The 26,416-nt window shown below is 49.3% G+C and overlaps 3 protein-coding genes across 13 annotated transcripts; 2 read left to right on the top strand and 1 right to left on the bottom strand.

Moving 5' to 3' along the window:
* Positions 1–264: 264 nt before the first annotated feature.
* SLC39A2 (solute carrier family 39 member 2) lies at positions 265–2,233 on the top strand. Its single transcript, XM_004482296.5, has 4 exons — positions 265–488; positions 657–787; positions 1,035–1,076; positions 1,504–2,233. Exons 1-4 carry the CDS (start codon positions 374–376, stop codon positions 2,134–2,136), a joined length of 921 nt encoding a protein of 306 aa, XP_004482353.1. The 5' UTR covers positions 265–373; the 3' UTR covers positions 2,137–2,233.
* Positions 2,234–6,689: 4,456 nt separating this feature from the next.
* Positions 6,690–15,467, bottom strand: NDRG2 (NDRG family member 2). Of its 8 annotated transcripts, none has more exons than XM_012521109.3 (17): positions 15,399–15,465; positions 13,735–13,801; positions 12,947–13,027; positions 12,568–12,609; positions 12,063–12,168; positions 11,733–11,853; positions 11,466–11,528; positions 10,440–10,500; positions 10,110–10,196; positions 9,824–9,880; positions 9,546–9,649; positions 9,030–9,074; positions 8,698–8,749; positions 8,406–8,453; positions 8,130–8,165; positions 7,913–7,964; positions 6,690–7,684 (listed from the first exon to the last, which is right to left on the bottom strand). In XM_012521109.3, the coding sequence occupies exons 3-17, from the start codon at positions 13,019–13,021 to the stop codon at positions 7,518–7,520; spliced, it is 1,116 nt and encodes a 371-aa protein (XP_012376563.1). In that variant the 5' UTR covers positions 13,022–13,027; positions 13,735–13,801; positions 15,399–15,465; the 3' UTR covers positions 6,690–7,517. The 8 variants fall into 8 exon arrangements, with proteins under 8 accessions (XP_012376563.1, XP_012376562.1, XP_071070178.1 ...); XM_012521108.4 differs by lacking the exon at positions 15,399–15,465 and adding an exon at positions 14,733–14,854; XM_071214077.1 differs by lacking the exon at positions 15,399–15,465 and adding an exon at positions 14,768–14,811.
* Positions 15,468–18,859: 3,392 nt separating this feature from the next.
* On the top strand, positions 18,860–21,454 carry TPPP2 (tubulin polymerization promoting protein family member 2). Of its 4 annotated transcripts, none has more exons than XM_058293819.2 (4): positions 18,860–18,966; positions 19,727–19,968; positions 20,232–20,385; positions 21,179–21,454. In XM_058293819.2, exons 2-4 carry the CDS (start codon positions 19,796–19,798, stop codon positions 21,362–21,364), a joined length of 513 nt encoding a protein of 170 aa, XP_058149802.1. In that variant the 5' UTR covers positions 18,860–18,966; positions 19,727–19,795; the 3' UTR covers positions 21,365–21,454. The 4 variants fall into 4 exon arrangements, with proteins under 4 accessions (XP_058149802.1, XP_004482362.1, XP_058149803.1 ...); XM_004482305.2 differs by having other exon boundaries at positions 18,863–18,966; positions 19,758–19,968; XM_058293820.2 differs by having other exon boundaries at positions 18,863–18,999; positions 19,758–19,968.
* Positions 21,455–26,416: the final 4,962 nt, after the last annotated feature.

The raw sequence follows: 26,416 nt of genomic DNA, 5'->3' as shown, positions 1-26,416 counted from the left end.
TTGGGATTAGACCAGCCCCAGGCATGAACTAAGACTGTCCCCAGCCCTCAGATTAGTTATGGCATTGAAGAGGAGAAGGCACACAGCATTGGGCTGTGCCTGGCAGGGAGTCTGGAGTTTCTGGTTTCCAGGCTCAGGAAGGCAAGGGAGGGGCCTCCATGTAGGGGGAGGGCGGAAGGTTGGGGCAGGGCCTTAGCCAGCTATGCGATTCTGCGCAAGCAGAGGCAACACAGAACAGAAAGAGGATACCAACAGTCTCCTGAAACTCAGGGGAGTGGACACTCCAGCTTTGACCACCTAAAATACCACTCCTCCTCCCAGACTGTAACGCCATTTGTCATTCTGGGGCCTCTGCTTATCCTGCACCAAAGGGATGGAGCCACTAATAGGAGTAAAAATTGGCTGCCTGTTTGCCCTGCTGATTTTTACTCTGCTCTGTGGTCTTATTCCCATCTGCTTCAAATGGTTCCAGATACGTGCAGCCACAGGTATAACTTTACCCCATCTTTGCCCCATAATTTAAGGCTGACCTCATGATACCTTGTTCTGATTCTCTCCCATCCCCATGCTTGGTATCTTGGGTGCTGCTGTTAGTCTTTACTTGCCTCTGTCTGTCTCCTCATTGCCAACTGAACTGTAACTTGTGCTTTTATTAGGTCATCACCGCCGGGTCCTCAGTCTCCTGGGCTGTACTTCCGCTGGTGTTTTTCTAGGAGCAGGGTTCATGCACATGACAGCTGAAGCCCTGGAGGAAATCGAATCAGAGATTCACATGATCATGATGCAGGTGAGCAGCAGATAGCATGCTGCAGGGCTGTGAGTTCAGAAAGACAAACAGAGCCAAGGGAAGAAAGAGGAATGGAGCCCAGAACATGGGTGGGAACTCCAGGAATATGACAGTTCTCGTGCTGTGCGGAATGATGAAAGAAGGTCTGATTCGACTTTAAGGAAAGCAGTCAAGCTGAAGGGAGAGGACAAGACGCTGAGCGGCTCCACTCCCATCCGCATCTAATTTCTGCTTTTTTTCTCCCTAGAACAGGACAGAAAATGAGGGAAATTCGGATTTAACTCCTGTGGTGAGTAACCTACCTGAAAGACCCAGAGACTTCTCTCATACCCACACCCTTTAAAAGGGAATATGTGAGGAATACCAGGAATTCCTTCTGCTCCCCAGCTCAGGCATTGTAAAGGCAAGGAGAAGCCAACCAAGTCACTGGGGCTTATGGAACGCCCAGAAAGCTTATTTTATTCTTTCACTTTTTTGCCGGGATCCTTGGACACAACTCACATCTTTTTCCATTTCTAGCCCTTTTGAAATTGTGTCCTTTAGTCTCTCTAGCATTCTTTTTGGTGCGTGTCCATATCTATTCCTGGCTTCATTTCCCCACCGTTTTTTATATCCTGTTACATTTGCCCATTCTCCTCAGTCTCCCAATGCAACGACCAATCCAATGCACTGTCTTCCCTTCCTTTCCCATCTCAAGGCCCTCTTTCTGTCCCTAGATGGAGTATCCCTATGGAGAGCTCATCATCTCCCTGGGCTTCTTCTTGGTCTTCCTTTTGGAGTCGCTGGCATTGCAGTTCTGCCCTGGGGCTGCCAGAGAGTCAACAATTAAGGAGGAGGATTTGGGTGACGCTCATGCCCTTGGATTCCACAGCCATAAACCTCTGCCCTTTTCCTCACAGGGTCCCCTTCGAGCCCTCATCCTCTTGCTCTCACTCTCCTTTCACTCAGTGTTTGAAGGTCTAGCTGTGGGGCTCCAGTCAACAGTAGCAGCTACCCTGCAGCTCTGTCTTGCTGTCCTGACTCATAAGGGGCTCATAGTGTTCGGTGTAGGACTGCGGTTGGTGCAGAAAGGCACTGGAGCACAATGGGCCATATTCTCCATATTAGCATTAGCTCTCATGTCCCCCTTGGGCCTAGCCCTAGGTTTGGCTGTGGCTGGAGGGGACCCTGAAGGAGGACGAGGCTTAGCCCAGGCAGTGTTAGAGGGTGTGGCAGCTGGCACCTTCCTGTATGTCACTTTCCTAGAAATTCTGCCCTGGGAGCTTGCTTCATCTGAGGCCCCTCTGGCCAAGTGGGGCTGTATAGCCGCTGGTTTTGCCTTCATGGCCTTTATTGCCTTGTGGGCCTGAGTGATCCTGGACTTTTCTGATAGACTTGGATGACTTCCCGACTCTCAGCAGATAACTTTCCAAATGACTTTGACCCTTAAACATTTCTTTACTGAGATTAAGTGACATTCACTAGGCATCATTTCCATGGACTAGACATCAGCTTTTCCCTACATAGATCCTATTTCTCACCCAGGACTGAGCAAAGGATGTTTAGATTGAGTGCCTATAAATTGGAGAATTGGAATAAAGACCATCACTCCAGATTTGACTCTTGCTCCATTTATGCTACTGTGTACAATAAAATGTCCATTTTACCTTTCCCCTTCAGCCATGCTGTACTTCTTTTCTCTTTGTTGCCTAGAAGCTGTCAGGGGGCGGGGGCAGGGGGGGCAGAATATAGAGTGGAGAGTGGTAAGGGTGCATTTTAGATGCAGAATTTTCTTCTGGAATAAGGGTCCCTAGCCTTTCTTTCACAGCTGTAGGCCATGCCCCCAGATATGGACGCATTGCTGAAATTCCAACAACCCTCTCCAACCTTACCCACAGGTATTGGGAAACCCAACATTAACAGGGAAAGAAGGGAAAAAATGTAAAATAAAAACACACATGAAAATCTAGATTTTTTCCTATACTTCCATACTGACCTTAACCCAATACCTATTATCAACCACCCACAACCTACCTAACAGACTCTTGAGATCAGGTTAAATGGAGCCTATCGAATAGAGTATGGATTAGAGTGGACTTACTGATATTCTATTCATGAACTATTGTGATTAGTAATCAAAGAAAATGTGGCATTGGTGTGGAGAAAGTGGCCATGGTGGCTGCTAGGGGTAGGGAGTGGGAGGAAGAGATGAGAAGTGGGGGCATTTTCGGGGGTTGGAGTTGTCCTAGGTGGTGCTGCAGGGACAGTTACCAGGCATTGTATGTCCTCCCATGGCCCCCTGGGTGGACTGTGGGAGAGAGGCTGTGGGAGTGTGGGCTATGATGTGGACCATTGACCATGAGGTGCAGTGATGCTCAGAGATGTATTTACCAAATGCAGTGAATGTCTCTTGATGATGGAGGAGATTGTTGTTATGGGGGGAGGAGTGGGGTGAGGGCGGTGGGGGGTATATGGGGACCTCATATTTTTTTAATGTAATATTTTAAAAATAAAAAAATAAAAAACAGAAAATGGAGCCTATCTCCAAATGGTTCCTGTTTTTCAGTGTGTGTGACCTCAAGGACACTATTGCTCTTCTCTGAGCTTCTGTCTGCTTCCGGCTTCCTTATGCGGAGGGATTAAGGAGCAGAAAGGCGCCAGAGAAATGCCGGGGGTGATTACTTGGCTCTGCCATGACTAAGTGGCTTTCCTTCTGCCTGCCCTATCCCAGCCCTTCCACTATGACTCTGGCCCTTCCCCACCAGACCATTTGTCTTGCAGCTTGAGTAACCCCAACCATTTGTTACTTCTCGTAAAAACTGCTAAGGACAAATACAAAAACAGAGGAGGGAGCAGAGGAATAATCTCCCTTTCCTATTCTTGGATCTACAGTAAGTGTCTTATTGGCCACAACTAAACAGAAGCCAGAGGACAAAAATCTGTGGGTATGTTTCAGACAAGTTAGCCTCCTAGAACACAGAGCGTAACAGAGATTTCTAGGGCGCAAAGAGAAGGCATCCAGCACACCATCCATTTTCTGCTGCTTTCAACTTAAGCGATCTTGCCAGGACTTTAGAAGGGATGAATTGAAGGGACACGATTATATGGAAGCAAGACAGCTATTTCTAGTATAGAGGGTTTGTGTGACTGTAGAAAGACACTTTAGGAGAAGCACATTGGACTACCTGGGCTTTTTGCTATATTCCTAGGGCACTGATGCTATCAGTATTTGAGATAAATGATGTAAGGATGTTTCAAGCATGGATGAGTTATGTACTTTTCACCTTCCTCCATCTCAGTAATCCTTGGATTCCTCTTTAGCCTCCTCCACTTTCAGCCATCAGCAATACTTCCTTTCCTTCCCAGGACTGTTTACTTTTCCAGGATTCTTACCAACCAGGACCAGAACCATCTTTAGTTTAAACTACATTGTATCAAGAGCTGGAATAAGGCTAAAGAACAGCTCCACCAGCATAAAAACACGGGGATAAAATCAGGATCAGGAAAAGGAAACTTTTTTTAGGACTTACTGGGAATCAAACCCGTGACTTTGTACTGGGAAGCAGGTGTTCAACCACTTGAGTTCATCTGCTCCCCAATCTTATTTTTGAAAGACATGAATCCCCAAAAAGGAGCCAGAGTCCCTAAAGTCTGGGAAACACACACATTCCTTGAGGACGAGGGGGAAGAAAACGAGTCCAAAGCCTGAAGCAGAGAAAAAAGTAGCCTTTAACCCGATGCTCCTTTGATCTTTGAGTGGTTAAGGGCGACAGACCACAATGTCAGGGCTTCCCTATAGAGCTATTCATGGGGCCACAGAGAACGACTGAGGTAAGTTAGGAAGAACCATGCCAACCACAGGGAGGCACTGTGTTCCCACCAGCTATGCTAGAGTGTCTCAGCCCAACCAAGGAGTGAGGTCAGTCAAGGACAGCAAGACCCCTCTCCATTCCTCCCAGCAGAGGGCACCTCCCTCTCCCCCTAACTCAAGGATTTCTTATAAAGAGGCTTAGCTAAGGAAGACACACAGTCACCAGCCATCTCACATGAAAAAGATACACATACAAATATGTAATTTGCTCCTTTTTCTGAAGACTGCCCTGCTAACTGCTATCTGTATAGGTAAATATGCAGAAAATGTCTGCCTTCCCTTCCATAATGCACAACTGCATCTATTGCCTGGAAAGGATGTTGCTAGTTGTCGTTTTTTGCCTTCTCATGTTTTGCTGAGGAGCTACTTGGTCCTAGTGATTCCAATTACATTTTTTGTTTTCTTTAGTGCGGCATTTAAGCACTCTGATGCCTTCCTGCTTGAGGTTACTCTGACTTAGATAACTTTCCAATAGCTAGTTCCATAGCCCTGCTGTTCACCCAATACCTCCACCCCCTTCTGACCCTGGCTTATGTTTAAAATAGACTTGGATCTATGGGAGAGAGTAATGAAATGCTCAAGAATGGAGAATATATTCCATGTCCCACTTCTGTGTGAATCAATGAGTCAGCACTAGACATCAAGCCACCTTAGTCCTCAGTTCATCTTCAATGATGAAAGTTTACAATTGCCTGTGGGGTTTCTACAAAGCAATAGGCAAGTGACCTTAGTCATTTCCACCCACAGTATTCTTGCTAATAATGCTACAAAGTGCCTTCTTGTTTTCACTTCTTATGGTACAAGAGCCCAGGAAACAGCTTGTAACAGCCACAAAATATCTGAAGTCTTGATGATCGTTATTCAGATGTGTTTAAAAGCTTCTCAGAGAACCACGAACATAGTTTAATTAATTCCCAGATCCTTTGGATTCTGTGGTGGACAGGGAATCCCTTTTTGCTGATAGAGCCTTCAGATTGAGGTGAGCTATAAGTAGCCCAAACTCTGAGTCTATAGTAACTGCAAGGACCCATCTACTGATTATGCTGCAACATTTAAAATGGAATCTAGTCTGTTTTTAGGATTAAGTGAGCCAAATGTGCCTGGACAGGATTTTTTAAAAGTAATCCTTCCATAATTTGTTAAGCTCTCTTTTGTCTTTTATTTTTTGAGGTTGAAATAAAGGTAATTAAAAAAAAAAAAAAGGAATCTAGGTGTGTGTGGTGGTTTGAAACTCTATGAACCCCCAGAAAAACATGCTGTTAAATTTAATCTATTCCTGTGGGTGTGAACCCATTGTAAGCAGGAACTTTTGACAGGTTACTTTAGTTGTGTGTGGCCCAATCCAATTAGGATGGGTCTTAATCTTATTACCAGAGTCCTTTATAAAGAGAATGAATTCAGACATGAAAGAGAGAAAAGTCACAGGTAGCAAGAAGCTGAAATGGAACCCCGAAGATAAGAAGAGACCAGGAGACACCACATGTGCCTTGCCCTGTGACAGAGGAACCAAGGATCACTGGCAGCCAGTCCCAGAATGCCACAGTCTTTGGGGAGAAAGCTTCACCTGATGGTGCCTTGATTTAGACACTTTCCCAGCGTCAAAACCAGGAGCCAATAAATTTCCATTGTTTACACCAACCCATTACATGGTGTTTTCTTGAGCAGCCCAGGAAACTAAAACAGTGATCCCTAGGGAGGATCCTGCAGGAAGATGAGACACAAGGTGTCCTTGAGCAGATTGGTCAGCTTTCTATACTTCCTTCTCTAAGATCATGATGTTGGTGGCATTTCTTAAAAATCCATAACCAATAAGGAAGTCTTCTAAGATTTAAGTGGCCTCTCTCTCCAAGGCTTGAAAATATTGCCTATAAGTTCCAAGGACAATACCATTGTATTGGAACAGGGCGATGACAATGTCATCCCATTTTGTAAAGAGTTTATGCTATAAAAGTCCTCTCCCATGGTTTACATGGAAAATGTGAGAGGTGGGTAGAAAGAAGAAAGAGAAAAGGCATGATGTAGACATACTCAGAAACAGAATAACAACGATGCTCAGATTCCTCTACAGTTTATTGTTACAGCAGAAGTTGTGGAAGACAGGAGGGCACCCTCCACACATAACAAAGGGTGGTCAGAGCCTGAGGGGTGCCCTTCCCACCCCGATTCTAAGCTCCAAGCAGTCCGGCTCAAGGTCTACTCCCTCCTCCTTCCCACTCTAGACACACACTGACAGCTACCAAAGTTAGTGCAACCAAATGGCCCCAGGCCCTTTCCTATTGCCCCAGCTCCAATTCTTCCCCCATACTCATTCATTGCTCACCACCTGCCATTCCAACTTTCTTGTTGCACACTAGTTATTACTATCACATCCTGAGAGCCACTAACCAACCAGCAAGCCTCCCCCGACACACATTCATTATTCAGGCCCAACCCTTCAGAGATCCAAAGGGTTAATAAGAAACCATATCAGCTTTGGTGAATGAAGCCCTAGCCCCAAGTCCCCGTCACTTGTAAATATGGGATAAGTAGGAAGAGTCTGGTGGAAGCACCGCGGACAATTACAGCAACCTCTAATCCCTCAACTAAGGACACCTAGAACAGGGAGAAAGGATACATGCCCTCTCCACCTTACACCAAAATGGGGGATGGGAGGAGTTGGAGGAGTCTGGGTCCCTAAGAGATATTAGGGTATCTCTCCCAGGAGCTGAGGGGTATCACAGGTTAGAGGTCAAGGTTAGGGTAGCAATCAGATCAAGGTCATTTCCCCATATGGTCTGCCCATCTTCCCTTGATCACTCTGGCCCAATGCCCTGATGCACCTCCCAGGTTAGTGCTGGGGGAGGTGAGGGCTGGGTCCCACACCAGGGCAGTGAGGGTCATTCAACAGGAGACCTCCATGGTGTGCCCAGGGGGCCCCGAAGGGAGAGTCCCAGGCTCACTACTCTGGGACAGAGTGCGAGAGCGGGAGCGGTTGCCATCAATGGATGCTGCACTGGTCAGAGAGGCTGTGCGAGACCGGGACAGGCGAGTCATGCAGGAAGAGGCCACTGTGGAGACAGGAGGGGAGGCAGGCAGTCAGTAAAGAGAAGAGGAAGGGAGGCTGGGGTGTTTGGGTGGAGACAGGAGTTGTAACTGGGGCCCAAGTGTCAATGAGCTTGGTTTGGCAGAAGGTAATGGATCCAGGAATTTGTCTGAAATGGTTCCATCCCACAGAGCCCATCCCTCCTCTCCAGCAGACCCTTGTCCTCATGATAGCCTCTGACCCCCATACTCACTGTAGCCCATGCCTTGCAGGAAGTACTTGAGGGCCTCAGTCAGCTTGCCAGGCTGTATAATTATGATGAGAATAGGGAGGAAGTAAGGTGAGGTAGAAGCTGAGCTGGAGCCCACGGCTGTGGCACATGAGGGAATAAGATGTGTGGCAAAGAGCAGAATCCAGTGCCAGTAACATCCCATTGAATCTCCCCATACCATGGAGGGCAGTGTACTCACCTGAGTCAGCTGGGGCTGACCTCCAGAATCAGCCATCTGTACAGAAAGAGTGACACACACATAAAGAAATGAGCCATGCAGAAGAGTAGGAAAGGGTCTCTCTTTCCTAGCTTCCTTAGTCTAGCCCCTTAGGGTTTTGTTTTGTTTTTTTTTCCTTCATTCATTGCAGTTGCTCCCATGCAAGACCTTGGGGGCCTAGGAGTTGAATCTAGACAGAGTAGAAGGCTGGGGCCAGGGGATGAGGAGTCGAACGGGGCATGGAGTAGTGTTACTGACCTTGAGGAAAGAGGTCTGGGTGGGGTCCAATTTTGAGTTACATTCCACCTGAAGTAAGTACAAGGCTGAATGAGGTCACATTCCCTGTGGCTCCACTGCTCCAAGGGATCCAGGGACCCAGGCCCCAGCCCTTTCCTATCAGTCCCCTACCCATTTCCTCCATACCTTGGAATCAAACTCTTAATTCCCCAAAGTTACTCTCCTTATTCCTGATTGCACTTGCCCCTTGGCAAGATACTCCTCTCACCACCACCCTAGGACTCCCTCGCCCACGCCAAAACTCCCTACTGACCACTGCATCTTCATGGGGTGCTTGGTCTCCTACCACCAGCATCACAGGACACCTGGAGGCAGAGTGTCAGGGAGGAAGCAATGAGGCTCTGGCACTCCCCCACCCACCTCTTCCCAGCTCAAAAAATGTCTGGCTCCAGAGAGAAAACAGACTTCTGAATCCTCCTGGCCCAAGGATTCAAAGTAGGGGAGACCTACAGGAAGGTGATTTGCTAAATAGAATGGGGTAGAAGGTGACAAAGAAATTCCCTGGCCAAAGACTCTTCCTAAGGGACATACACTCCTAGCAAAGATCCAGGAAGAGGGGCAAAACCTTATCTGTTAAAGTCTTACTTGAGGGTGATATCACCTCCACGCTCAAAGTTCAGGTCTCGACGGCTACAGTGGGGTTCAAAGAGGATAAGAAATTTTAGGTAAGCAATGCCATGCATCCAAATATAAGCTATCTCCCCCATGAGACTCTCTTCTTCCCAAAAGTATTGGTCAAGTTTTGGTGATTGAAAGTGAGAACCAAAGGGTGAGATGGCAGGCAGATCTCAAGCACAACCTCTGTAATCATTAGTCACTTGTGTTCCAGATCCCAGGTCAGAGGTCAGGGAAGGGGAATGAAAGCCACAAGGACAGGAGATCATCTTACTTCTGGGAATCCAAAAATCCAAGGGAGATATGCATGAGAAGAGAGAGCTTCTCACAACTCTTCCCACTGGATCTGTCTTGAAGCTGCCTCAATTGTCTGCTAAACCCTGCCCTCCTTACACATCACATATTTCTCAGACTTCACCCTCGGCCTCTGTGCCTCCCCATGACCCCCCAGTTATTGCTTCTACTATCTCTCATGTGCCTACTCACTTGTTGTAGCTGTTCCAGTACAGTTCAATGTTCTCCAGGTTGGGGGCATGTGTAATGGTATTTCTATACTTTTGTACCAACTCAGAATTTCCTGACAGCTCTTCCTGAAGGAGAGACAAGGGAGAGAAATTAGGGTTAGGGAGAAAAGTCAACAGTTACTAGATAAGAGGAGGAAAGCCTCCTTCCTTCTTAGATCCTATCCCAGCTGGGGCAGTTACCTGAAGCATTCAAATCCTTGCTGATATCCTCCACTCCCTCCAGCTTCTACAATGACCCACCTGGCTAAAAAGATGTCCAAGAATCATCTCCGGAATGGAAGAGGTGAGGCCAGTTAGCTATGAGGAAAGGGCAGGTGAGACACTGCTCAGGACATTATGAGGAGAAGAGGCCCAGGCAAATCCCCAACTTGGTGGGTCCAATGACACAGCTTCACTTTGCTGCCCCATTACCCTTTCATCGTACTCCTTCAAGTTCAGAAGTCATCCAGTTATTCTGCTGGAGCCCCGCTGGACCCATACAAGAAGCACCCCCACCCTACATCTCAACACGTAGGCCCCTCCAAACCTTATGAGCTGCCCAATCCATCCAACCCTTGGCATTGGGATCAATGTTGATGAGAACAAGGCCCTCGACTGTGTCTGCGTGATTAAGCTGAAGGCAGCAGAAGGAAGGGAAATCAGAGACAGGCCATGGCCTTAGCCCCTTCCTCATTGAGATCCACCCAGTCTTGGGCTCCCCTAGGACCTGTCTCCCCTCCCTTGCAACATGTTCCCCTCCCCATAATACAAACTCTCTCCCCTCCCCAAACACACACTAGTGGACAATATTCTCCAAATCAGTCCACCAGGGGCCCTGAACTTCCTTTTCCCTCTTCCAGGCTTTTTCATCTCTTACAGCAAATCGTGACAGGATGTAGGCTCCAGCTCCAACACCAACTCCAATTATGGTGGAGAAACTGTGAGAAGGAAATACATATCTAATGGGGCTTGGTATCCATGGCCCACCACAGTGCAGCCCCTCCAAATTTCTCACCCTCCATCCCAAGGCCACAGCACAAAGGATAAAAAGTGACATTTCTTTGGGGTAATCCTGAAAAAAGAAGGTGCCAAGGAGCTAAAGATTGGCACTAGTAGTCAGTGTAGATTTCTAAAGTCTATCCCCAGCTGCCTCTTTGAAAAGAAACACCCATCGGCCCCTAGCAAACCAACCATACATGCTGTTTTCCTATGTGGCTCTTTGTTCTCAATTTTCAGGAGCTAGTTCAACTTGTTTTGTTTTAGTTCCTGGTCCTTCCATTGAAATGGGGAAAAGGAAAGTTTAGGCATGATTTGAAAAAAGACACTAGGAACAACAGGGAGAAGAGGGGAAACAGAGGCAAAGAGGTAAGTCAGAGCTCAGGGCCTCTGTGCCTAGGTAAAGCCACACCCAGAAGAGAGCCCAGGAGACATCAGCACCTCACTCTGCAGACCAAGGAAGCCTGCTTTTCTCTTCCTCTTCCCACTCTCTCGCACACACAGAGCTCCCAGTTGTCCAGGTATGTGTGCATGGAGGGGAGGGGTGGGGAGTGGGGAGAGTGGGACGACAGAGACAGGTCTATCTGGTTCCTCAGGGATTATGTCACCCCCTCCTTTTCCTCCTTAGCTTCCTGATATGAGACACCCCTCCTCGGCCTGAAGCAGCGTCCAGCAAAGACCCTACCTCTACCTTCCCTTCACCTATTAGGGTTACTCTGCTAACTCTAGCTAAGTTTCCAAATCCACTCCTTCCAATCAACAACCAAGGCAGGAGCATGGACGAGGAAGGCCACTTTCAGAACAGAGACCAAAATGGGCCCATAAACTATGGTGAACACAGAAGTCATAAGGGCCGCCTTGTGTTGGAAAGGGAACTCTGGTTTGGAGGGGTCCCCAGGACTCTCACTTTAAGTACTGCAGGATACAAGGGATCATGTCCGCAAGCTGGTCCAGAGATGGGTACTGATATCTGGGGAAGAAGGCAATATTAAGGAAGATACCCACCTGTGCCCACTCCCCCCACCTAACCCCAGTCCCCCCCCCCACCCTAAGATGCCTTATTCATCCTCTCCCCAAATCACCCTGCCCTCCCTTTCCTTCTCTCCTGGTCCAACCTTTGCACATCTGCTTTGTGCCTCACAGTCTGGTAACAGGTTAAGGACCTAATTCTTACCCCAAAGGGAACACAGGAGCCCCTTCTTCCATTCCAGGAGCATCCACATGAACCCGCACGAAGTTCTGAATAATTTCCTGCATATCCCCGAATTGAAACAGTGGCTGGAAGCAAGTTTTATCTAAAGAGAACCCACATCACCCCAAGAGTGGAATCAGAGAGGAAAGTGTCCCCCAAATCAGAACCCACCCTCTTTCTTCCATGCCACAGCCAGACTAGGAGAGAGCTTCTCCTTGATGCACCACACTGACCACCCCTCACCCTCTCACTAAGCTTTTCCCCTCCCCGCCCAGCCTCATCCCAGAAAGAAGTGGGAATGAAGTTCCTTACAGTTGAGTCCCACATCATGGTAGGTGAGTATCACTGGGCGTTTGGGTTTAGGGGTGCCATAGACAGTAAAATGGACAGAGCCATAAGGTGTCTCCACAGAATGAGTCTGCAGGAAAACAGGTCACCATCAGGTAGGAGTTAGGCTGAGAGGGAAAAAAGCAGGAGAAAGGGCTACCCAAGAATCAAAGAGCTGGGGTGGGGCAAAGAGAAGAGAAGGGAGTAGGGAATGAAAAAGAGGACAGCAAGAATTTAATTTCAGAAAAGATGACAATGGAAGATGAACTTGAGGGCCAAAAAGAACAATGAAGGATTGGAGAACTTCAAGGAACTTTGAGAAGGGAAGGGAAAGGCAGGAAAGGGGAGAAGAAGGAAAGGGAAAGGACTAGACTAGAAGGAAAGGAAGCAAAGAGAAGAGAAAGAGCCAGGAAGGGGCCCTCTTTCTCTCTCTCTAGTGGGGGGAGAGGAGAGCCCCTTCTCCTACCCTGAGTTTGCCCCAAGCTGTTACCTGTCCCTGGTCCAGAAGGATTCGGGCAGCTAACTCAGCCTCCTGAAGAGAGACATATACAGACAGAAACACACAACCACACAGGGAATCACAGGTGGAGAGACAGACACAGATAAAGAGAGGTAGGTAAAGAGAGACCAACAGAGACCAAAGACAGAAAGAGATTGACAAAGAGAGACATGGAGAGGATGAAGGTTAGTATAGTGATAGGACAAGGGCCTGGCCCCTGACTGTGGTATAAGGGGAGAGAGCATGGGAAGAGGCAGAAAAAGTAAGGGTGTGGGTTAGAATGAGGTGAACGGGTGTGGGAAGGCAAGAGGGAAGGGGAATGGTTGGAGGTCTGGAATTGGGCATGGGGAGTCAGAGGGCCTCTAATAACCTTAACTGCCTCAAGTGTCTGTCCTGGCAACAGCGGTTTCTCCTCTGTGATCTGCACCTCCTGCAGCTCTGCCATGGTGGCCTGGCAAGGAGAGGAAACAAGAAGACTGGGGGAGGTTGCCTCCACACCCCCACCTCTCCTAGAACACCTCTCTTCTCAGCACAGGACATTGCAGGGTGCAGAGGAACCCAGGAGTTAAAGACAACTCTAAGGTGCTCACACAATCTTCCTTGCACCCAGCTCCATTTTCAGGCCAATTGGGAGGAGGAGACATGGAAGATGAATCAGGCAACCAATTTTCTCCAGGCCTGCCATCCCCACTGCCTCCCCCTCCCCAAAAACCCACACCTCCGGAGTTCCCCCTCCCCCATCCTGGAAGAAATACTAGGGTGGGGCAGTAGTGCAGCTCATGTTTCCCAAGCTATATTTAGGGGCCACCCCACACTCCCAGTTAGGAAGGGGGTGAAACTTGCAGCTCAGGGACTGGGTTCTCCAAGGAAATCAAGGGACAGGGTGGTGAGAGTTCACAACTGACTGTGACCTTCAGCTAAAGCCCAAGGTCAGCAGCTCAAAATCTAAAAATGACTAGAGTTACATGACCAAGGGGGAAGGGGAAAAAAAGTGGGACCTCTATGTCCAACTATCCCAATTCCCCCCTTCCTTCTAAGGCTTTCCCTCCCAAAAGCAAATAAAGAATAAATTAGCATACACAAAGGTCGGTGAGGAGCTAAGCACCTGTGCAGTCCTGCACAGAAACGAGTCGGCAGCCTGGGGGAGGGGTCACTTACTGAGTTCCTATTGGCTAGATGCAGTTGGATTAAGGGTCAGGGTTCTTGCTCCTCCTAGCCCTGGGGTCTGAGAAAACACAGCAATGACGTGAATGACATGGGAGACAGACCCTGGGCCTTTTAGGGACAGAAAGTCTCAGCCCAGACCCAGACTCCCCGGGGTCACTAACCCTCCCCGGGTCACTAACCTTCCCCAATCTCTACCCCCGAGTCCAGGGAACAAATTCTCCTAGGATTCAACTAAAATCAATACAGGCTGGAGGGGCGGGCCGCGCAACTCGGAAAGCAGGTATCGTCCAGGATGTGGGTAGGAGAGAAGGAAGTGCTGATGTGGAAGAACCAGCGTGGCCTATGTCAGAACCTCTGGATTCTAGTCCCGGCTCTGCCGCTACCAGTGTGACCTGGCCCAGTCAGTCACTATGCGTGGCCTCAATTCCTATCTGCTAACTGGAAGGAGGAACTGGGGTATCCCCAAGATTTTATGACAGCTCTCGATTGTGGTGCAAGTAACAGAACATGACTGTTTCCCTCCACCATTTAAAAACAATCAAGAAAGCTTCGTGCCTCCGCCTCTTTCCTCCATCCAATTTTGGGGTAGGTCCCGCGAGTGGAGAAAGGGGTGGGAGGCCCGTCCCACCATCTCCTCCCAGACGCCCACCGACGGCCACTGCGGGCCAAGCACCAGACGGGAAGGGATGTGTAGTGCGGATGGAGTTGGCTGGGCCCCTACGAATCTGGACACGCTGCTGGTCGGCGTGGGGACCCACTCCGGAGCGCAGGCGGCCGCGAGTGCCCTGGACTCTGGAACAAGCTTTCGCACGCCCCTAACACGGTCCGCCGCTCTCAGAGTCCCTGCCTTTGTGCGCAGCAACCGAGCGCCCCCTCCTTGCGGGACCCTTACCCAGAGCCTTCAGCTCCGGGGTATTAGGATCGAACCGCCCCCTGGCGCGGCGGGCGCCTCCCAGGCCCTGCGGCCCCTCGCCTGCCCCTCCCCCTACCTGCTGCCGCCGCGGCCGCTTCCACCTTCACTTGCCTTTGACTATGCGGCCCGCCAGGGCTCCGGCTCCCCAAGGACCCGCCCCCGGCCCGCCCCAACCCTCCCACGGGCCGACAGCTCCCCGCGGATACGCCCCAGACCCCCAGTAAACACGCCCTCCCTTTACACCCCGCCCCAAGCTGTCTGCCGCTCAGGGAGGGGCTGGCTGAGGGAGGGGCTGGCTGGGGGTGGGGAGTGGGGGACTCTAAGGAAAACAAACTGTTGGGTGCCTTCAGGCTCCACTCGTGCTCCCTACGATATCCCTTCCAACCGGGCGGTATGAGGTGTGCGGGAATCCCTCAGCCCTGTGGGGAAGCCCCACTCCCGTCCCTCAACACCGCCCCCACTGGTGACCTGAATCTGCCTGTCGCACTCTAGCCCCTTCCCTCGCCCCCAGACTCAGTGGTGGGGGCTCGTGGGGCGGACAAACCCAGGATGCTGGCACCCTACGACTTCGACTCAGCTGGCCCGCAAACTCTGAGCTAGGATAAGGAAGGAGGAGGTGGTCGGAGATCGTAGCTGAGCAGGCGGGGGTCTTGAGGCTGGAAGGGGCTAGGTGTGCCAGCCGGCTCGGGGGTACTTCCAGGGCGTGGGAGTTCCGCCTCGTGGGCGCCCAGGGCCCTGGTACCTCCTCTGCTGTGTCCCGACGCCTGCTCTCCAGCTGCTCTGCGAGAAGTTGGAAAACAAGGAGGGGGGCGGGGAATGCGGGGGGCCGCTATAAATAGAGGGAGATGGCGGGGGTGGGATGGGGGAGGATGGACTACGGGGACTCCCGGGTCAAGGCCCCAAGGGGTGGGGGAGGGGCCAAGGACCCCCCCACACTCCCGCCCCAGGGGCTCTGACTCCTGGGTAAACAGCACCGGGGCGGAGTTAACCCTGCGCGGGTGGAATGGGGGCTTGGGAGGACGCAGTGTCCCGGGCTGGGACCCAAGAGACCCTGTGGCTTCCGCGCTAGCCCCTCCCAGGCCAGCCCAGAGAAGGAGGCCTAGACCAACTCAGCCCGGCTGAGGCTGAATCTCAGTGCTGAGGGACCGATCTCATTGTCTGCCTAGGACCCCCAGCTTACCCCCTCTTGGCTCCTCAGAGGAAAGGCGTAATTGATGTGACTAAAGGGAGTCAAAGTTATCTTAACAAAAGGAAACCAGATTGAATCTTTTTCACCTGCTCCTTCACCATGTGTCCGCCCCCTCCCAACCTCACCCCCGCCCGGCTCCGGGCCCTAGTTTCCCCAACCCCATCCCTCTTTGGCCTGATTCCTTAAGTTGCCATTTCGGGGGCTGGGCACCAGGCCAGTTGGGAACAATGGCCAATGGAACTCGAGCTGCCAACTGCAACGCCTGCACTGATTGACTCCCCAAGACCCCCAAATTGCCCTCCCCCGCTCCTTCCTGGGAACTACCACCCCCACTTACTGCCAGCCCCTCCCCCATCCAAGGAACATCAATACCCCTTTCATCCCCATTTGGCAGGGTCCATTGGAAAGAAGGAGGAGCCAAGAGGGAGAAGGAGACCCAGAGCAGGAGAACTGGTCAGGATCAAACCCAGCCTTCAACTCCCCCAAAACTAAAGGTCCCCTCTACATCCTCCGATTTAGAGCACCCAAGTTTTCCTCTGGAATACCCCCCGCCCCCGCTCCCTCCATAACTATTTGCCTAGAAACTGGCACAGAGGCTGCGCATCCTGACTCCTTGCCTACTCCCTCTCCCCTCTGAATCCCAGTTTAACACTCTCCTGCACAGGGAAAAGCCTGCTGGAATTAAGGTCATAGCTAAAGATGCAGAGGAAGAAAGAAAGATTTCACGAACCCTAGTAGAAAGGGGGAGAGAGACTGGAGTGAAACCTTTTGCCTACAACTTTCCCTGATGTGTCTAAAGTAGTCTTAGTTGGAGTGGGGGAGGGAGGGGACGTGGAGGCTCCAGCATCTAAATTCGTCTCTGGGTCAGGATGACTCAGGGGGAACCTGATAAGGGGCCTATGGGCTGGCCTGGAGAAGGTGGGAAATTTCCACTGAGATCTGTTTGCTTCCTAGACAAAGGGGTCCCAACCTATTGCAGGCAGAAGTGAAGCTGATTTGACTTTAAGATAGGATTCCTCCCTATCAGCAGACCTCCCAGACTGGCCCAAGTGTAAGTGGCCGGAAAAGGACAATCTCTCCCTCTGACCTCCTTCTTTTGGGCCAGAAGTAAATTCAAACTATACCGTCCACCAAGCAACAGTTTGAAATACCTGCTATGTGCACATCACTTGTAAAAGCTGGGTGGAATTCAAAGTGAGAAGTTGAGTCACACCCTCTCTAGAAGGTTATGACTGAGTTGTCCAAGAAGGTATAAATACAGAAAAAGTTAAGGAAAATGATGTATACTTAATCAATTGTTTAAACAGTAAGTCCTATAGCAGTAGTTTCCCATCCTTCTTGAATAAGAGATCAGAGATTTCCAAGCCCACGTGATGGTTTTAGTATTCTTAAAGACAAACCATTAATGCAGCAATACTATCAAATAAGTTTGTGCAGTTTTCTGATAATCACATCTGCATTTATAGTAACACCTACTTGGGCAAGACATATTCTTTAGTTGACCATCAGTCCTCTTTTCATATATGGTTCCCAGGACCCCCTGCAATAATTCAGAAACCCTCACCCCAGGGGACCTCAGACCACAAACTGGGAATGATTATCTTACTATAATTCAGAGAAGGAAAACTGTCCTGTGATAGGGTGAACCACCTATGAGAAATGCAGTGGTAGGGTGTGTATGGGGGAGGGAGGGGCATTCTGCCTCAGCACAGAGAGAGAATAAGGGAAAGTTCAGAGACAGAAATACACAGATTACTTTGAAGAACTGAATAGTAGCTGCCCTTAGGTGCAAGGCAGTTTCCATACATTATCCTTCAGTGCTACAAGGTAAATCTTATTGTCCCCACTATATGGATGAGGAGACTGAAGCTTAGAGATGTTTAGTGATTTGTCCAAGACCATTCAGCTAGCAAATGATATACAGCACAAATATTCAAATCCCCACCCAGATCCATTCCTCTCCAAGGACTGTGCTCTTTCCACGATCATGTAGCCTCCTAAGGATATTGCAATTAAGCCATTATGGCGTGAACTGAAAAATAATGCAGATGAGAGGTGGATGATAATTGGTGGTAGATTGGGGCCAGGTTGTACAAGCCCTCAAATGCCAGGCTGAAAAGTTGGAAAATGAAGAGCTATAGAATGTTCTTGATCAGTAGTAATGGATAGAAAATACTATTTTGTGAAAATTAATCTAATGGGAGGACTGTAGAAGAGGATTATGGGATGAGTGGGGGTAAAGCATTAGCCGTGGGGAAGAGGTCACTAAAAACCAGGGTAGTCACCTGGATGTGAAATAAGGGCTTGAATAAGGGTGGAAACAATAGGAATGAAAAGGAATGGATTTGAAAGGCACAGATAAGAATTGGTGACATTACATAAGAAGGGGAGACAAGTCACCAAATTACTCTAGGAGCCCTCAAGTTCATCCATCTACAAGACTCTGGCTAGAGAAATAATCAAAAAGAGATACCTCTGAGAAGTGTCTTTGACCTGCAGAAAGCTGTGTTAGAGTTTTCAGGGCCTGAGGTTCACCCTCTCCCTGACCTGTTTCACACTGACCTACCCAGATCTGCTACGTAACAAGACCTATTATCTTTCCATGTTGGCCCCCATATTAGAAACCATTTAAAGTTCTTACTGAGGTTGCTCTGCCAAAGTCAGTGGTATCTCCATGTCAGTGACTACCCCTGGGTCTGGAGACTCGTAAGGAGTGCAGTGTTGAACTGACACCAACCTGTCTTCATTAACCCCTTCCCTGGACTCTCCTCAGCTTTTAACATGGGGTAGAGCAAAGGGCTTGTTGACCAGGACCCAGAGGACTGCTGAGCTGGGCTGCAATGATGAGGAAAGTTGGAGCATCTGGGGAGGTCAGGTCAGCAACATGCTCAATGCAGCATACAAGGTAAGGAGACCTAAAGACCCCTCTCCCAAAGACAGGGCAGTGGTTGGGTCCAGACATGATGTCACAAAACACTGCTGAAGTCATAGAAGCTTTCTTCTCCTCCCCTTTCTGTGTCACCCTTGCTACATAGTCTCCTCAACCAGCTGGCTCCCACATATCTGCACACACATATATACAGAGACTGGAAAGGGTCAGACATCATCCGGTCACTCTTAGGTACACAAAAGTGGTGGAGAAGAGATGGTGGTGGTGATTATTCTTTTTTTTATTTTTATTTTTTATTATTTTTAGGAGGTACCGGGGATTGAACCCTAGACCTTGTACATGGAAAGCAGGTGCTCACTGAGCTACATCTGCTCCCCAATGAGAGTTGGTTTTTTTGTTTGTTTTTTAAAGATTTATTTTATCCCCCCCTCCCCTGCCCCACCCCAGTTGTCTGTTCTCTGTGTCCATTTGCTGCGTGTTCTGTTTTGTCCACTTCTGTTGTCAGCGGCATGGGAATCTGTGTCTCTTTTTGTTGCATCATCTTGCTGCATCAGCTCTCCCTGTGTGTGGCGCCATTCCTGGGCAGGCTACACTTTCTTTTGCATTGGGCGGCGATCCTTACGGGGCGCGCTCCTTGCACGTGGGGCTCCCCTACACGGGGGCACCCTTGCATGGCACGGCACTCCTTGTGCACATCAGCACTGCACATGCGCCAGCTGCACACGGGTCAAGGAGGCCCGGGGTTTGAACCCGGACCTCCAATGTGGTAGACGGACGCCCTATCCACTGGGCCAAGTCTGCTTCCTGATGGTGCTGATTATTCTGTTCTTAGGCTCCACACTACCTGCTAAGAAGGGGAAATTGATCCTGTAGCTGGGTGGTTGGATGGGAAGTGAGGGGAAAGGAATGAGAGAGCAGCAGGGTGAAGGTGGGAGTTGTTCTCTTTCTTGATTTTGATTTTATCTAAACTCCCACCCTCATTCTGCCTCAGTCCTCACTTCCCCTCCTCCCTCACCCCCAAGTCTGCCACCCTGCTACCCTCCTCCACCTCCAGTTGACCATGACATCAGAAGCAGAGAAAACATTCCAGCGGTTTGCTGCCTTTGGAGAATCATCAAGCAGTGGCACTGAAATTAATAACAAGAACTTCTCCAAGCTGTGCAAAGACTGTGGCATCATGGATGGCAAGACGGTCACCTCCACTGACGTGGACATCGTGTTCAGCAAAGTCAAGTAAAGGCACCAAAGAAGCACAGGCGTGGAGGGGGAGGGGGAGAAAAGAACAAGAAAGTTAGTGGCACCTGGAATTTCCACTCTGTTCATAGGACAGAACGTTTTCAGTGGGCTACTCTGTACCTACTGGGTTCCCTGCCCTCAAGACACTCAGTGATAGGACAGAAGAGGGAAGGGTTAAAAAGGACAGAATAAGGGAAGGGTCCAAGTGTGGAAGGTGGAGGAGTTCATGTTCCAGCATTTCTGGATTTCTGACTGCCCAGGGCCAAGAATGCTCGAACCATCACATTCTCACAGTTCCGGGAAGCAATGAAGGAGCTGGGCCAGAAGCGGTTCAAGGGCAAGGCCCCAGATGAAGCCTTGGAGAACATCTGTAAACTCATGGAGGGCAAGAATCCAGCCACCACTGGTACTACTGTGAGTGACATTTTCACCCCTAATCCTTGACCCTACTTCCCTATATGCCTGCTGCTCCAGCCTCCAGTCCTTCAATGTCTCTAGCCCCTGCAAGGGCGTAAGTATAGGAGACAGGGCAGAAAGCCTCTTGTGCACTTTTGGTTTGGGGACCGGCTTTAAAGATCATCTAGTCCTTTCACGGGTGAGGAAACTGTGGCCCAGAGTGAGGAAGTGGTTTGCCCAAGGTCCACGGCTATTTTAATAGTAGATTTGAGACGCATACCCAAGTCTCTAGTATCTGAGTCCAGCCAGCTAGGATTTAGTGGCTCTGTTGGGACACTGAGTGCTGAGGAGTTAGTGCCTGATCCCTAACTCCTCCTCCTGCTCTTATAATAAGGTCTACTCTCTGACCTCCTACCTCTTGCCCACCCTCTGTCCCCTAATTGTTCCCACTGTACTAAAAGCTCTTTACATCTGGGTTTCAAATAGGGCCTTTCCAGTAGGAGGGGCCTTGCTTATTGAGACTGGGGTTGAAATCCTCTGCAGCAGACTGGTCAGAGTAACTCCTCTGGAAACAGAAAAATCTGCCTCCCCTCCCTCCCAGCTCCCCATACATTTATGTTACACCAAACTCCACCTCCCTCGTGACTATGCGACTAGATTTGCCACAGTTTCCTGCCCACAGCTGCAAGATGCCAGAAGCATCATGCCATGAGCAGAGCAAGACACCAGCAGTGTCTAAGGTCATCTTTAGAGAAGGGATGTGACAGTGGAGGGGTAGGAAAAGGGCTCCAACTGGTTCTCTGGCTTGCAGAAAGTAACAACGGTAGGCGGAGTGGACCGGATGACTGACACCAGTAAGTACACCGGCACCCATAAGGAACGCTTTGATGAGAGTGGCAAGGGCAAGGGCATCGCAGGACGGGAAGAGGTGACTGACAACTCAGGCTATGTGAGTGGCTACAAGGATGCTGGCACATATGATAAGAAGACCAAATAGAGAGGAGCCCCATCTTAGCCTGCCAGCCCCTGACACTACATCTTCAATACCAGGGAGCTTGAGAAACAATAAACATTTGTGTGTGCAGCAGTTAATGAGTCCTGTCTTCCACCAGGATTCAGGATAGCTAGACCCAATGATGTAGAGAGAGAGAAGAAAAAAGAGCCCAAGAAGTCAGGGTTTCCAGCCACACAACCTTCATTGCCTAGCCTCAAACCCCTCAGCCATAAATTAGCATTCCCCTCAATAATTGCTTCTAAGAATGGGTTGCAGCTTATATCTGGAGATAATAGATGAACCAGATGTGAGACAAAAGTATTTACCCTCTAGTGGGCACACATTGCTAATCCACCCCCTCTACCTTCCAAAAGGTAGTAGCAATTTTTGATTTAACATACTATGACCCCCCAGATCCCCCCTACTGGACCCTTCCCTGTCCCTCTACCTTCCTCATCTGTGGTAATCCAGGTCTTGTTAGGAGAGAAGTAGAAGCCAACAAGGTTGGGGCAAGGATCTACTCAGCCTGACTCCAATTATGAGTTTGCCCTAGAGTTGGGGGAAGGGAGACTTCATTTTCAGCACCAAGCCCAGAACTGGGTTTCATCCCACCCCATGTCCCTCATGGAATGCCTGGAGCAGAAGGTCCTACTGCCTGCTAAGGGTAGCCTGGGAAGATAGTCAGTGGTGGGTGATCTTGAAGAGTAGGCATTCTGGTGCATTGAAGAAAAAAGTAATCAAATCAGAACTGAGTTCGATGTGTGTTTTTTAGCCTTTTATTTTGATATGAGTGTAGATTCACAAGAAGTTAAAAAAAAAAAAAAGGTACAGAGAGGAGGTCCAGTGTATGTACCCTTCACCCAGTTTCCCTCAATAGGTTTCTCTTCTGAAACTCATATGTGACTATGGCTAGGCCCACCTCATCCCCTGCAGTGTCACCAGCAGACCTTGGAGTTCAGAGGGTGTCTTGCGCTACTGGAAAGAAAGGGGAGCAGGAACTTTTGGGGGAAATGGATCACAGAGAAGGTAACTGGAAATTCCAATGAACCAAGGTGAGAAGGATAGAAGGGAAATAAGAGAGGGAAAAAAGGAAGCTAGGATGACCAAAGGAGGTTGTGAGTATGGGGAAGAGGCAGTGCTGAGTTTCACAGTAGAAGGAAGGATGAAAGGCCAGGTTGCCTAAAGGGAGAACCAATGATTTCATGAAGAGGAACAGATTGGGAACTGAGGGAGATTCTGGGGAGGATAAAATAAGTCTAAGGTCTCAGGGAGATTCCTATAGCTGGAGATACCCACTGTGTGGGTAAGTGAGGGTGGGCTTTTCTAAGAGAAGAGGGGAAGACTGAGAAGAGTGATGAAGATGCAGAGGTGAGATGCAGAAGCTAGGTGTTTGTTGCCATGGTATGAGCTGAGTCTGTGGGCCTCATCCAGGATTCGGTATCTGGCCCAGTGGATTGTCATTCATTGCCAACTGGCCAAAGTCAGCTTCTTTGGGTGGGTAAAACTGTCCCTTGGAGAGGGAGGATGGTGATGGGGATGTTGGTGAGGTAGTAGACAAGTTGGAAAGAGCTTAGAAGACAGTACAACTTCACATGATGGCCAAAGTTCTGGACATTTTTCTGACCTATATGGTCTCTTGGGAAGGGACCCTGCCTGCCTTGTAAATCAGGAAAGAAGCCTGTGCCAGGGATCAGAATTTTGGAAAAGGGGACAGGCTGGCCTGTGGTGACAGAGCTGAGGGAGTTTCGGAATTAAAACCCCCCTTCCCTAGGCGATGCCAATGACATCTATTGGTTCAGCATCATACTTGTGGGAGCAGAGCAGGTAGATCTTGTAGTTGCCCATGGTGCTATTGTAGTAGCAGCTGGAGGGTGGCTGTTTGTGGGCCAGGGTGCAGATCGTGATGGGGTTAGGTGTCCTGGGTGACTGTGCAGTATTCATTGTAGTTCTCACAGAAGTTCTCACTGTACTTGCAGAAATGCTGGATAATTGTCCAGGGGGCATGTATCACGTAATGGGTTCTTGGGCAATACCAGCTTTTCCTTATGCCCCTCACGTAGCCCATCAAGCCATTGCAGTAGCCATGGAAACCCCTTGGGTAATCAACCTTGGGATAGTCAGTATATAAGTCACGGAAGTTCTTGATGGCAATTTCCTTGTTAATATCCAGGACCAGAGCTGACTCTAGAGCAAGCTGGAAGAAAATGAGCCAGGCCACAGCTGGTGCCATTCCTCCTGCTGGCAGAGTTGAGATGGTTGGAGGCAAGAGTGGGCCTAGTGTGGCTGTTTGTCCCATCCCAGGAGCACCAGCATCCCCAGCCTTCCCTATGCTCCTTCCCCCAGATTCATAAGGCTGAAAGTTACCTAGAGATCATCCAGCCCAGATCCCCATGGCCCAGAGAGAGGAGATGCTTACCTATAGTCACTCAACTGCTCAGCCACCTTCAGTCATTCTACCCTCTCCCTGGGTCCACCTTAGGATTTCAGCCTTACCTAGTCCATGAGCTGCAATGCTTAAAGAATAAGAGATCCACCTGGTCCTTGAATGAGAGACCCTTCCTGCTTATCCCTGGTGCCTGGGTACCCCTTCTGGTAAAAATAAAATAAAATAAAAAACATGGATAGTGGTTGTGGGCTGAGCTGATGATTCTCTGACTGTTTCGGAGGAAGGACAGGAGCTGGAAGACGTGCTGAGCAGAGACAAGGATTTTTCTTACCTGAGGCCAAGAACAGTCCAGAGGTGAGAAGGGGCCAGAAAGATTACTGGATAAAGACAAGGAAGGAGGGAATGTCCTCTGAGTTTGAGTAGTCCCTGTTCTGAGGGGGTTGGATGGGTGGGAGGAAAGAGACATGCTATCTGGTCTCCTCCCTTCTGGTGTCATCAGAACACTTAGTACCAAAGTCTTTGTCAGAAGTCCCTAGGTTCTTGGGCTTTCTTTGATGTTTTCTCTGGCCCGTGAGTCCTGCTCCTACTGAAAGGTGAGAAGGAAAGCACCCGTCATGTTTCTGAGGAACAAAGTGCTTCTTATTCCTGATCCTTAAAGAACAAAGGGTCTGCTACTCTCTTCCCACTCACAGAAGCCGAGCAGGCCATGTATGTAGGGGCCACCCACAGGAGCACTGGGCTGAGAATCAAAGACCTCCATGTGCACTCCTCCCTTCTTCAACCTCACTGCAAGCACACCAACATTTGTCATCTGTAATCTCAGTCACTTTCAATGCACTCCTAGAAATCTATGCAGGCCCACCCTAAAGCCTCAAACTTGCCAGTTTGGATTAGACAGCACAGCCTGTGCCTCAGAGCATCTGGGCCACCTGATTGGATTCTTGCTGTTGGGTGATTCTTGGATAGTTTTTCATATTTCTGAACCTCTTTTTCATCAACATCTGCCCCTTCATCAGAAACCAAAGGCTAACTCTCTGGAGTCTATTTCTTTCCTTCCACAGGCCTCCTAGCCCTGTCTTCCTGCTGGGTGCTGTCCACCTTGGAGTCTTTCTCTTAGGAGTGTCTCATCTCCCTCCCCTGTGGGGGGAGGAAGGAAGAGTCGTGACACCAAACCCTCTGTGCTCCAAAGGCCATCATATAGCTCAGGGGGAGGAGGAGCAGAGCCATCATATAGCTCAGGGGGAGGAGGAACACCAATATGTGTTCCTCACTTCACAGCCCCCCTGAACATGCTCTTCCAGACACAACCAACTCTAGTCCAAAACTGAACCCATCCTCCCCACAAGGTGTTTCTCTATGTTCTTTATCTCAGTTTCCTCTAGCATAGTTATCTATGCTAGAAACCTGAATGACTCTACATCCCACCTATTGGGTGGCAGTATTGCATGGTGGTGAAGATAGAGTAAAACAAACCAGTTGAATCCTGGCTCTGCTGCTTATATGCTATGTACCTTCAGCCTAAGCTCACTAAACCATGAAAAGCTTTGATTCCTTCATCTATTAAATGGGGATAATACTTTCTACCTCATTGTGACCTTAGGCTTCATTAAGATGTATATAAAGAGCTCTTAGCCCAGTACCTAGTCCATGGTAGAAACTCAATATAAGCATGAGTCCAACAGTCATGAAGCTCTGACAGACTCTCCTCTCCTGGACAATACACACTCCAACTCTAGGAAGGCTCAATTCAAATAACTCATTCACATCTGCCAGAGTAAAAGTATAGCCCTCCCTTTTGTCTAAAACTGTGCAATGACTTCTTGTTTCTTACAGAATACAGTCCACACTATATCTCGTAGGACATAAGACCTTCCATGATCTGGTCCTTCATCTTTCCAACTGCATCTCCAGCCCTGCCTGCCTCCCACTTTGTGCCCCCAACCCACCTCCTATGTGGCTCATGCTATCCTGTCTGGAATGCTGCTTCTGCTCCTCCCCTTCCTTCTCATGCCTTATCCATTCCATCAAGCTATTTCATGGGAAGACTCAGCCCAAAGGTCATCCAGTCTAAGAAGCCTCTGCATTGAAGACCTTCTCAGGGGCATGTGCACAGCCAACCAAGGGAGGATAAAGCCCACAAAGGCAGGCCACTCATCTGCATCTTTCAACCTCAGCAACCTGACCCTGGCTGACTCAGTCTCTGCTTTGAGGAAGCTGACCACACTGTGATCCCAGCCTTGAACATGTCACCTCTTTCCTACTTCTGAAAGGCTGCATTTTACTCAAAGGGGAGAGGGACTTTCATGCCTCTTGGTCTTCCTCTTCATTCCCCACCCACCTACTGTCACTCTTTACTCCCCTCACCAGCCACCACCCAGGACTGGATATTGGATGACCTATTAAGCTTCTGTTTCCTCTTCTGTAAAATGAGGTGTCTCCTTTTCCTCACGCAAGAGGGAAATGAGACAGTAAGCATGAAAGTGCCTTTTAACCATAAAATTATATATAAATGGAAAACTGGATGTGGTCTCCTAGATTTCATAGCAAATCACTTTTCCCATTTTTTTCCAACTCACTTTTTAAAAAAAGATTTATTCCACCCCCCTGCCCACTGTTTGAGATCGCCATCCGCTCTCTGTGTCCATTTGCTCTGTGTTATCTCTGTGTCT

This window comes from Dasypus novemcinctus, chromosome 3 (assembly GCF_030445035.2).
Source record: "Dasypus novemcinctus isolate mDasNov1 chromosome 3, mDasNov1.1.hap2, whole genome shotgun sequence".
NCBI lineage: Eukaryota > Metazoa > Chordata > Mammalia > Cingulata > Dasypodidae > Dasypus > Dasypus novemcinctus.
This window is presented reverse-complemented; position numbering and strand designations above follow the sequence as displayed.